The sequence below is a fragment of the Melanaphis sacchari genome, unplaced genomic scaffold (assembly GCF_002803265.2).
Source record: "Melanaphis sacchari strain LSU unplaced genomic scaffold, SCAv2.0 Contig34_pilon_pilon, whole genome shotgun sequence".
In the NCBI taxonomy this organism is placed as follows: Eukaryota; Metazoa; Arthropoda; class Insecta; order Hemiptera; family Aphididae; genus Melanaphis; species Melanaphis sacchari.
In genome coordinates this window covers 1383640-1397663 of record NW_020271213.1, presented here as the reverse complement: position 1 = coordinate 1397663, position 14024 = coordinate 1383640, and the positions used below count along the sequence as shown (strand labels likewise).

Here is a 14024-nt window from a genome sequence, read left to right as displayed (position 1 = left end):
AAAACGATAGTTTTGTTCATCTTAAATTTAAAATTAATATTCAGAATTTTATATTAATTAAATAAATATATAAATATAAATAAATTAAATGTTTAAGATTTATAAAACTGATATTTATATAGTTAACTATTATGACCAAAAGCGAACAAGTTAATGACAATAATCAACTCTAATAAAGATAAGTTTGGTGAGCAACAAAGAAGTTAGAAGTTAATAGTTACAGAATAAATGAGTATACAAATAATATATTTAATTTGTTAAGTTGATATGGTAAAAAAATATTTTATAAAATCAGTTTAAATAAATCAAACTATTTTTTAAAGAATATTCTGTGTCTAAATATAGTTACCTTATATAATTTTACGACAAAATATTTAAAAAATTAAAAAATTATTACTATTGTTATAGTAAAAAATTATTTTTATTAAAAATCGTGTATATTTAGTAACTATTGTATACAATAATCAAAACCAAATATTTAAAAAAAGTTTTTATTGGTAGGTATAGGTATATTAACCTAATAGATTATATTTAAATCAACTAAAAAAGCTAAGTTATTTCAACAAACAGTTAAACCTCTCAAGTTTTGAAGTTTATTAGCAAGTTAACGTAATTTAAACTGATTAACTATTTAAAGTTCAACTTTTATTATTAAAAGTTAATTTATAAGGAAATAACATTAAGCGTGTTATAGTTTAATAATAATATCTTAAAAATAAAATTCCTTAAGTAAATAATACATTTTAAAAGGTTAAAAGAGGGAAGTATATAATTGCTTTGTTGTTCAGTAGGCGATGAGTGAACTTTACCATTGAGTAAGTAATTGTAATGTGGGTATATGTTGAATTTGTATTCAATGATCAATCATTACGTACAAAAGAGGATTCTGAGCGAAAGCAGTTTCTAATATATTTATATTGTTATTAAAGAATGCTTTAAAAATATTATTGTATGTATGAAACATAATAATAAACATTAAAAATGTCAAGTTTTTATAAATAATATTCTTGAACTCTAGCAAAATAATTAAAATAGCAGTTATTTTAGATGCACATCTTTTACTACTAAAAAGATATTGAAATTTAGAATCAAAGCAATTTATTCAACTATATATAGGGTTTTCTGGTACAAAAAATAATACTTCATTGTATAATCAATACATAATTTTTTTTTCTCCACTTAGAATTTAAAAGCTATGGAAAAATACATGTTGATTACAGAAATTCGTATCACAATTTGTTTCTACTTTAATTATTTTAAAGACAAATAATTATAAAATCAATCAACCTAAATGTTAGAGCGTTATGATACGTCGTGTTTAAAAAAAATTGATTTAATCATGTAGATTGATGTGCAATAAAAATTAGTAAACAGTTTTTTTCAAAATACTTAAAAAACCTATTTATGTATGTTATAGGTTGTTTTATTTGTTTCCTTTTACCATCTGTGATGGAATATCGTTATTGCAACAAGATACATAGAAACGAAAACCATAGATTGAGAATCAGACAGTGGGTAGATTATAACTTTAAGGTTAAGAACGTCGAAGTTATTGAAAATTTAAATAGATATAAAGCAGAATAATTAAACATGATTTGCTAATGTTCTACAATAGGTCTGTCGAATATGTCGATTTTAGATAGTTGTAACTACATTATATCCACAGTCTGATTTTTTGTTTCTGGTTTAACTGTTTTCAACTACTTGAAATAACACACCACTATATGAAAATTTAGCAGCTAATTGTACAGCTTCAAAATATCAATAATTATTTACTGAAATTTGTGGAGTTCACACTCGCACACATACAAACAAATCCAGTATTCACTAATCATCAGGTATACACGGGTGAACAATTAAGTATCAGCCGTTCACCTAGAATAAAATTAATTTAACAAATTCCCTTGATAGCAAAATAATCCTCATTAAATAATAACATATCATAAATAATTTATTAAAAATTGATTACCGTTTTTATTTGAAGCGTATTTATTCTAAAATAATGTATTTTTTATTATTTTATTTTCGTGTTTAAGGACATTTTTTATTTTTTTAGTAAAAAAACTTTTTTCATTATCAACTTTGATAGGGATTTATTGTAATGAATTAGATATAATAGGTTTTTTGAAAAGGTTAAAATTTAAAATTATCTGTCCTTCTGAAGTTTTTTAGGAAACTAAAAAAAATACGAACATAATATGTTAAAGTTATAATATTATTATTAAAATAATTGTTTGATAAAATTGGTTTTTTAAAAAGTTACACAATCTTAATTCACAAATGCTTTTTATCGTATATAATGATTTATCTATTAATTAAAATTTAACACATCCATTACAGTGTTTATTTTGTCTCAATGACAAAGTAAACTCTCAAGGCTTTCATTGCATTACGATTTTAAGCATTCAGATTTTTTCTACGATCGTACGAACCAATCACTCTAATAAATGTATAATTATTGCAATTATGAATATAAAAATACTGAAAGTCACAAACATATATAACTAAAAATTAATTCTGTTATATTTAACATTATGATGTAGAAAAATATGTTATCATTTTATATAAATGTTTTATATTACTACCGCTATGGGAATTTAAAGCAAGATCTGCAGAGTTCACATAATTCTCTACAGATTATTAAGAAAAAATTTATAATTTTACGACCTTAAAATTAGAAAAGTAATAAAAGAGAGCTCAAATTACAAATATAGAATAAATTAATGTTAATAAAATCATGTAATCTAATTTTGTTTGGTCTACATATGTATTATACACGAGTATTCAGTTTGTACATAGGCACGTTATGGTATAAAATAGCAATGCACAATAGAAGTTATAATACAGCAGAATGGATAAACTATTGTATACGGTTCTTTATAATCAGCATATTGAGTTACATGTTTTATTTATCTAAACATATTTTTATTTGGTATCAATTCTTTTACTGTATAGGAAGTCATTTTCTATTAAATATATTTTATTAAATTACTTTATTCATTATTTTAATTTTCTAATATAATTAATTTTTAGTTACTTTTAATTTTAATTAGTACATGAAAATAAAATTAAAACTGTTTACAATACATTTTCACCATAGTTCAAAACTTTCAAAAAAAAGACACTGAATATAAGAAACTTTTAAAAAATAAGTTATTTTAGCCAAATTGAAATCAAAAATATTCATTCAATATAGTTTGTTGTTTTACGTCTTACTAGTATGATATGTGAAAATACAAAAAGTCTTCTTTTTATACATAGATAATATTTTAAGATTTTTAAAATATCTAGTTATTTCATAATAACATTAGTAGTATTATTAGTTTTAGTTAATTAATTTTTTTTTGAAAACATTGTCAATCTATTTAATACATAAAAGCCAAATATCACTCACAATTATTGTTGTTCGTTACTTTTAAAAAAATGACAAAAAATACGCATTTGAAATCTAGATTAATGGTTCTCCTGATGTTCTAGATATGAAACAAGAAAATATTTTGAAAACATTGTATTTTAAATATAGGTTTACATAAGGATTTAGTTTCAATAAACTTAAATCTAATATTTTTGTATAAATAGGATTGCCATTAATTACAGACATTAAGATAGTTATTTTTATTGAATATGATTTTAGATCTGTATTTCTTTATTTTAATTTTGTAAGTCCACCAAGTTAGGAATGTGTTAAAAATATGTGTGGAGTTTAAGACAGGGTAAATCACTAGTGTCATTTAATTTTTCGTGGGCAACACTGTGGAGGATCTATAGTATTATTTATTTATATATATATATATTTATGATGGATTACCTAAGTGTATATGCATAAATATATTTAGGCACTCAGGTATTTTGTTGATAAATATTAATTTATAGCAAATTTTGAAAAACTAAAATTACTCTTCTTGCTAACAGGATTTACAGGAAATACCTTAAGTTTGATATTGATATTAAAGGACTACGTTAAGCGTACTGGAAAGTTAAGTAGGATAATATTACCAAATATAGCTATGATGAGAACAAAGGAAATTGCTACACTAATGACATGTTACTGCTTAGTGTGTTAGCTCTTAAGTAATGTCAGCTAATATTTCTCCCGAGTAACAAACTAGAAATAATTCATCATGATAGTCATCTTAAAGATCTTATACAGTTGTATTTACCATAATACAACATTTAAAATACAGAAATCGTTTGATATTTGAGTAAAAAATTTCTAACTAATTTTTGTAGATAATTGAAAATTATATATTAATTTAACAAAAAGAAACAAAATTAACTATGTGATTAAATTTTACATTTATAATTTGTTAATTGCGTATTTTCATTCTATCAGGAATAAAATAAAATTCTTATGAATACAATTAAAATATACGTACTAAATACATTTTAAAGTTATATTGTAAACTTATAAATATTTTAAAATTTATCAAAATAATTTTAAGTACTAGAATATTTAACTGAATTCCATTTTTTATGGTTGAAAAGTACTTTGAATCAAATTATTTTATTGAAAAATATTTTAAAAATCAACAATTTGATTTCTGATTCTAACTGGTAGAAAAGTTTATAAAATATCAAAATGTCTAAATATGCTTATTTTGGGCTGTCCTATATAGGTAGTTTCTTAATCGTTTGGTAACAATCTTTGATGGCCAAACGGCATGCGTTGTGTTTTCATAAATCATGTATATTAAATCTTTTTTTGACGCTTGAACAATGTACATTCTACGCCTAAATTTTTTGAACTTCAATATGTGCAGTTGAATTTGTTGTATAAAAAATACTACATAGTTATTCACGCTTATATACAATTTATTTTAAAATATAAAAAAATAATTACTTATTACTTATTACTTATATTGTTGTTGATCGGCTTAAAATATGATTCCGCATTAATGCGTATCCTAATTCTCTTGCATGTATAATAACTTTAACTTTCTTTCCTTTATGTGAATTGAAACGTGTAAGCTTTTGTACCTGTATTATATTTTGTTGTCAAAGTACGTGACACTACCAATTATTAAATCAAAAGTTCTTTAAAATCATTTTAATACTCTTGCTATTACAAAACTTCTATAACTTATAAGACTCACTGATGCGTCATGCTTAACTTCCAATTTCTAAACGTAACTTAAACAATAAACTTAAGAAAAAAATTGCTCAACGATTTTCTTTTATATACTCCAAATTATTATTATTATGGTCTGATACATTTTTATAATACATATTATGTAAATTCATTATGATAACATATTGTGTAGATTTGTGTATGTCAAATACACCATTATTTTAAACTTAAAAAACTGCTTGTGCTAAATTTACTACCTGTTCTAGTTCTTTTTGTTTCTATTATAGTTGTTTTATTTTTATAACTTTTGTCAGAGTTAAATATTTGAAAATTCTTCTGTTTTATAATGGTAGCAATTTAATGTATTTAAATAATTCACGATAAATGTGTGGTTTTTTCATTAGGACTGTAATATTACAAGCTGATTATTTCGTGAATAACGTGAATTTCGTTTTTTTTTTTTTTTTTATGAAATATAATCTTATTTTAGTTATGATAAAGTATTAGAGTTTTTGATATTACTTCCGTAAAAATTTAAACTGCTTAGTGATGAAATAGATTGTAGCCCTTATTAGAAAGACTTAATTTTAAAACAATTTTAAAGAACACTAGAGGCAATAATTAAATTTTCTTATAAAAAATATTACTTTTTAATTATCATATATGTTAATGTCATCAGATAATTCTATTCGTTTAAAAATGTTTTATAGTAGTAGTAATATTATAAAAATATGTGGTTTTATATAATTTTAATGTATTACCAAATTATATACCGTGTTTTATTATTTATAATAATAATAATAATAATAATAATAATAATAATAATAATTATTATTATTATTATCCACATTAACTTTTTGTATTAGATATCTAAACATTTATTTTATATCCATATATTCCTAAAATATCTAAATTTATTCTTTTACTATATACTCACTTTTATAAAATTAAATTGGATTTAAAACTGTTAAATATATATACATTTTTTTATAAATAAAGTAAATATTTTTTAATAAATAAAATAAATAAATAATAGTATTCCAAATAATATCCACGTCCTAGTTAACCCAATAAACAATCTATTGTACCTGTAACTTCAGATGGAAACAATGGAGATATAATGAATCTAAATATATGTTTAGAAACTTAAAATTATTTTAGAATTATTATTTTTCATGAAACGTTATAAGAAAAAAATTAAAAATGATATTGGTACTTCGACAAGTATATTTATGAAAATATTAGTTTTAACTGTGACTAATAATATTAAAATTTTATAAATTTATTGAATTTAACAATAATAAATAAATAAATACATTTCCTTAAATACTTACATTTTACATTGGATAATTTAGTTTTATGTTTAGGTCAATGTAATTAATTCAAGAAGAAATATATCATTTGTGTTAATAAACTCGGGTTAAACAAATATTTGAGTCGTAATATAAAGTCAGAAAAAAATGTGATCATTTCAAAATAGCTCAAAACTTCTTTAATTTATTGGGAATACCTTTATTCCTCGTTAGTTTATAGAACAACGATAAAATGAAGGATAATATATATATGTATGAGACGGATGGCGACAATGGATGGTTCTTTAATAACGTTGCCCCAATCAATAATGAATGAACATAAGCTTTAAAAGTTTCTGAACAATTAGTGACAGCTGCCACCGTCACTGCTGTAGTGGTTTTTGACATACTGTCTTAAATATGTATTAAAATCACTGTGCTTAGCATTATAACTATTGTAGGCTAATGCATTAAAAAAAAAAAAAAAAAATAATACTAAACTGCATAATAAAATATGGAAAATGCATACATTTTACATTGTATAATATGTGTAACTTAAGTGATTTTACAATATTATTACTTGCCGTTTTATTTATCTAAATATTCTGAATTATTTATAACAGATTAATATTTAAAGTGTTTTATTATTATTATTTTTTTTTCAACCAAATTTAAATAATATAATTCATATTTAACTTATACTAAAACTATAATCTATCATTATTTTACTATAGGTACTCAAACCCGCAGGTGTTGAGTGTCTAAAAGATAAAAATAACTTATGTTGTAAATTAATAGACACTTATCATAACAATAATGAAACATTCAAAAATAAGGTTAGTGTTTCTCATAACGTAGTTATAATTTATAACAAATATAACTAAATGTTCGTAGTACATGTATTACATTAATATGTTAAAATTAATTAATTTAATTAATATTTATAAAGTAGGTACATTTTAGTCTTTAGGTATAAATATATACTTTTTTTAAATGAATATTTAGATATCTTAGGTAAGTTATGTGATTCATTTTATTCATATACGCTTTTATAGTTACGGAGAATAAAGGTACGTACGTAATTAATCATTTCATTAAAGGTAATTTTAATTATACTAATAATGAGGAATGATGTAGTTTCACTTTGCTACAAAAATATGAATCTTAGTTATAAATAATGTTATTATTTTTATAAACAGAATGTTAGATGTATTTAATATTGTTTTTAGTAAGTATCAAAACTTCATTCTGTAATTTTGCTGTTCTAAGATCAATAACATCTTTTTACTTACGAGGAATGATCGGGGAGTAGATAGGCACACAGGATCATCCATTCCAAAGTCTTGGCACGAAAATTGCAATCGACCATATACTTGTATAGTTGAAATGCCAGTTTTTCCCATTTCTAAGAAATCGTATTTATTTACGCCATCGGAAGTATACTCCACCTATAAAAGTAAGTTAAAACACCAAAAAGATCGCAAATTAATACACTAAAAATAATTATTTTGGCACAGAGCTCTTAAATAATTTTGGTTTAAAGGTGGTTGAAATTTATCTAGATATCTATACATACGTATATTTAATAAAAAAGTTGTATCAACGAGCAAAGTAATTTACATAAATACTTTTCATAAATTATTTTTTAACGTAAAATTTTAAGCATACATAATAATATTATTTTAACAAATTATGTATAAAATTTAAAACAATCAAATTATTTTCTTTTGAATATTATTTGTTTTCAAACTGAAATCTGTCATATAAAATTTCGTGATTTATTATAAGACAGGTACTAATCATCTATCATTAATGTTAAAAAGCCTCTGGGGCGAATTATTCACACGCAACATATCGTTTACACTTAGTAATATTATTATTACGGTACAATAAGAAATGCCTTTTCCCTAATATATAATTTTAAGTAGCTTAAGTCAATGTTAAAATAATTTTTCAAGTTGACCTTCTAATATTAAAAATATAAGGAACAAAAGTCTAAAATAAATTATGTTTTGTATGTGAAATAGCATCAAGAATTACCAACAATAATTTGATTGCAATAATATTTTTTTGACACAAATGCATCAATTTTGCCTATTTAAGACGCCGCTGTTAAAATATGAATAATAAGAAGAAATGCAATATTTATAATAATATTATAATACAAGTCCGGCAAAAACCAAACGATTATAAATATAAACAATTGATGATAAATAAATACTAATAACTAGTTTATAATTAAAAAATATTTATGATTTGTATTATGTAGCCATGTAGATAGTACAAAATAACACCTTTTACAGAGAAAGGAATTATAAGAAATAGGAGGTTTAAAATCAATATATAACAATTAATCTAAGTAGGTTTAAATATGTTTTACAAAAATATGATTAAATAATATTTGTTTAATAAATATTATATTTGCACTTGCCAATTATAATTTATTTTGTTTATTAAGTTGTATTTATAAATATCAGTTAGTGTGTACAAGTTAAAATGTTTTTTTGTTTATTTATCATAATGATATTTTAACTTAATAAGTTAATTTCAGATGATGATATCCAACAAATATTATATACAACGTACATTTTTATGTTTGTATCAATTTTATAATTTATATATATACATGTTACCTGGCTAAAATAATTTAATTTAATTAGGAAAGCTTAATGTGAAATTGTTTTGTATGTGATGTACAAAATAAATACATTTTTATAATATTGGAATAGACTCTAGAATTTATAAATTATTTTATTCTATCAAAGTGTGAATGGAGTGTTTTATAAAAATTTGGAATTATAATATATTAGTAAAAACAAAATAATGAACTATTAAACCATAATATAGCTATAATCCCTATAATAGAAATCAATCATTATATGTTTTTGTTTTGATAGTCTTTGGGAAATTCAATAGTACCTATTTGAAGAGCTATACAATTTATAGAAGTAGACTATTTAATAGTCTTTAATTTTTTTTTTCAAAACTAAGTAATTATAAAGAAAAAACTATGATTGAAGATCTTTATATACGTCATACTTAGGTTCGTATAAATCTTATCTAAACTTAATGTTTCGATTTATCATTTAAACATTATTTTTTTATCATAATAAATTTAAAAAAAAACAATTTTAATTGATATTTTTATAAAATGTTGTGGGCATTCAAATTCTTATAAATATATTAAACACTTTTTCCATCTTAAAAATAAAGATTATTTTTTATTGATTTAAAAAAAATGTTTACTTTATGCAAAGTATTTTTTTTTTCCATTTTCTTAACAATAACTTGAAATATTAAGTAACACCAGTCTAAAGGTATTTTCCACGTATTTTGTTTTAGCTTATTAAACGAAAAAAAGTGAAAATCTTTTGCTAAAAATAATTTCAATATAATATAGGAAGGTATACTTGAAGGACAAACAGTTTGTAACGAATATTATAAATCCTAACTTATAATCAGACTATAAACTTTCACAAATTATTAAGCAAATTTATTATATTTTTATATTTTACCTTTCGAATGCATCCCACAAAGTTTGTGCTCGCTTTTGTGCCCGGCAACGCAACGGTATTCTCACTGCCACCTAGGTATAAGTATCCTAGGGTCAAGGACGTAAATGCGCCCGCAGAACTCCCTTGTTCGCCATATACTTCGTCTACTGTCACGGCCAGCTATAATAAACAAAAAAAAAAAAAAATATATATAATGGTTTTTCAGAGATAGGAATATGATATGAAAAAAATAGGGATAAATATAAATAAATGAACCGCTTTTTTCTTAAACCCGATGAAGTGTTTCTAAAGTAAATCATATTTGCATAGTAAGAATATTTTTCGAATCATTATTATTTTAGGATTCTGGTACATAATTAAATGCCATTCACGATTATAAAATATTTTTGAGCCTTTTTTTGCGTACAACTCTGATGGGTTTAGCTGTGACATCTATTATAAGTTGTTTTTTTGCTAAAACTACGTAGTAAATACCCCAAAAATTAATATCATATTATAATATAAATATAGTACAAATGGGACTCATACAGTTCAGAGACGTTAGTTTTGTTTGGTAAATTATATTCAGTGACAAATGGAATGGAACTCGCATAAATCTAATTCCATTTAATTCCATTCAAATTGGAATATAAAATGCAGTTGATATAAAATACGTGTTAATACGCGTGCCAAGTTCTTAAGCCTTTATTTATTAAATTGGATTCATAAATTGTATTATACAAAAACCTCGTGCTCTACGAATAAAATAGCAACATTAAACCTATAACATGGTAATGAATTTTAATTTTAATTTATGGCTGGCCATTAATATATTATTAACCTTTAATTTATATATTTTTCTTATAAATGTTATATATGTTAACTAATAATAGATATTTTAGATAAAATATAGAATGAGACAATAGAAATCAAATTAAATGAAAGTAATGTTCCCCTGTTAATTTGTCTATTACACCATATTGCTAATTATTTTTATTAAAGCGCAATAATAATAATAATAATAATAATAATAATAATAATAATAATAATAATAGTAAAAGCAATCATAGGAAATATTGAAAAGATAGACTATATTAGTGATATAAGCTTTCTCACGAATAAAAGAATGAGTCGCGTTTATAGCGGATCCCGAGTACATACCTATATCAGATTAAAGCGTTCGTATTTTTTTTCAATAAATATTATTTGATATGAAATTTTTATTTTGCTAATAATAGTAATAATAGTTTACAACAATCATGTTTTACGAATAAATTTTCGAGAATATATGCGAAGTTAACAAAATATTTGCTTAATATTAATTGGGACATAATCAATTATTTTAACAAATCACATCATCAAAATATAAGCTATACACTCAAACAAACAATAATATGAAAGTATAATTATTCTACAGTAATTAAAATTCAATGCATCAACAAAACATTTTAATGATCAGTAGTTTGTTTAAAATTATAATTCAATTAGTTATTGAAGGTAGAATTAATTTATATGGCTGATAAAAACGGAACAAGGAAATAATATATAATATTCTGTTACGAATATTATATAGAACATATTTTTTAATTTGTATATTATATAAAAACATTACAATACTTCCAATCTTTTTTAATGAACTAATAATTTTAATTTTATATCTCAACTAAAATATATATTTATACAATATTGTGCCATTAATCAATAGAAAAATGGACTGGATGATTTAAATTAATAACGAAAATAGCCTCAAATCTTACATATTATTAATATCTAACTAAAAAAGTAAATACTGGAGGGTAATGGCTCCGGTAAGTAGTAACTGTAGTTAAATAATAATGAAAAAAAACATATACTCGTATATGGACATAATACATGACGTATATCATTTTTAGATTGAACCAATCGGTTAAGATTTCTATAATGCAAAATGTTGAGCTTTAGTTTTGATTTTTGATATTATAACAGCAAAATTGTTTATAATATAATAGAGTTGTAGTTTTCTATGCTCAATGTGTTGGTATACATAAATATATATGAGTATATATTATTTTTAACATATATTTATATTTAATTAATAATAAACCATCGGTCGTGTTATATACAAACGTGTGTATATATAGGAAATAAACAATAATGAATACGAGAGTGTTATGCATGTATAAAATAATACCGAGCTAGAATTTAAGTTTTGCATGAAGTTATACATACGAGGAACATTTGGTTTGTACAGACATGTGACATCATTTTTAAATTGTGGGAAAAGTAACGTGGGATATACCTTACTCGTTACTATTTTTTTATGTAGACATTCGTGAAATTAATATAAATTTGTTTTACTGAAACACTTAGAATATTGTTGTCAATAAATATTAAATGTCAATACTTAACCATTTGTTTAAAATTACTAAAATGTTTACCATTCAACGGCTTGTACTGACTGGAGATCGTTACAAGTGCAACCGGTATTTAAAGATATCTATAGTTGGCTTATAATAAAAAGTTTAAGTTAAAAATTAAAGAATTGATCAAGTAAATTATACACCTAATAATGCAATTATGAAAGTAATTACTATATTATTTTATTATTTACCAAAATTCGTAGAAAAAAAATCTTTTGATGCTTCTTATTTAAAGTACATTTATTTAAAAAAAATATTTCTACAATAATTATTTTATAATAGTTATTTTAGTATAGATATTTTTACAACTAATTTATTTTTATAATAATAAAATTAAATTTGAATTTAAAAATACAAGGTTCTTACAAATATATTCTTTAATTGAAACCAGATATTCGAATCGATTTTGATTTCAGAATATTTAGTAGTAAATCATCATTCAGTGGTTCTGGCCAGGTTCTAATTTCAATATTTAAGAAGGTTCTAATTTCAGTATACTAGTAATTTTAATAAATTATAAATTTCAAATAACCCAAAAAATAAACGATAATAATAATAATAAAAAAAAAAACCATCAAAAATATCAAAGGTGTAATAAATTATAAATAAGAACATTTTATTTTTTATTTTTTGACATGTAGGAAAAGGTCGTTTTAATATAACAGCTGATATATGAAAAAAAATGAGAATTGTTAACAATGGTGTCACCAATATCACCATGGAGATATAACTAATTTGCACAAGAATACAGTATACGTTAAAATAATATAACGTAGAGAAGTATACATCGAAAAGTAAATAGGAACTCAAATAATAGTTTTGTGAAAATATACAATTTACAATTGAAATGTATTATTTTTTATTGTTTTTGTACTACGATCAATTTCTCCTTTAGATAAAATAGAACGCTTAACTTAAATTGTTAACTTGGAAACGTATAGTTATATTTTGTTATAATAATCTTTTTGTACATATTTTTGCAAAATTATTTTGAATTTTATGCAACAATAAATAACCATAAATTTCACACACAATATGATGAATATTTGTTTGTATTCTCGAGACACGTTTATTTATTTTGCTTAACATATTTGTTTTGTTGACGTTGTGTGAACAATATTGTATTTGTATAAAGCTTATTAAATTCTTTGAAATTAATAATTTAACGATCAATTTTTAATTCAAAACTAACGAACTTGGGATTTATTTCATTTTATTTATAAATCGTAAAAATAATGATTAATTCGTGTTATATTTGATTTAATCAATTTACATTTTGATGTGACAACCGGTAATTACAACATGCAAGAGTAGACTGAATTCAAAATTAAGATTTTTTCAAGGGTGCTTTTCAGTTTACCTTGATTTTAATAACTGTATGTTATCCTTCATAAATAAATTTTCTTGTGTAATTTGTTTTTGATATTCATACTAAAATTATTTCAGCTATAATTGTTATAAATATTAGTGTTTTTACATTTATTATAAACCATATTATTCAACATGAATCATCAACTTAATTTTATATTTTTGTTGTTAAAATGTTCATTATTTTTTTTTATGTTTTTATTAATAATTTTATTTATGTATTTATTTAGTTTTAAATCTACAATCAATTAAAAAAAAAAAATTAAATTTAGGTATGAATAAATGAGGTGTAATATTTTTTTTCTAACTTTCTGTGAACAATTAAAAAATTAAAATGATTAAAAGATTAAACTTAGAAAACAGGTTAATACTTATTGTTGGTAAAGCAAGTTTTCTGTGATAA

General features: G+C 22.3%; 1 protein-coding gene across 1 annotated transcript in view; it reads right to left on the bottom strand.

The window, feature by feature from the left end:
• LOC112596778 (neurexin-1) overlaps positions 1-14024 on the bottom strand; it is a 233155-nt gene that overhangs the window by 22735 nt on the left and 196396 nt on the right. The window contains exons 8-9 of the mRNA XM_025342563.1: positions 9876-10034; positions 7653-7808 (exon numbers count right to left, since the gene is read on the bottom strand). Coding sequence (XP_025198348.1) covers positions 7653-7808; positions 9876-10034 — 315 coding nt within the window. The remainder of the gene's footprint in view (positions 1-7652; positions 7809-9875; positions 10035-14024) is intronic.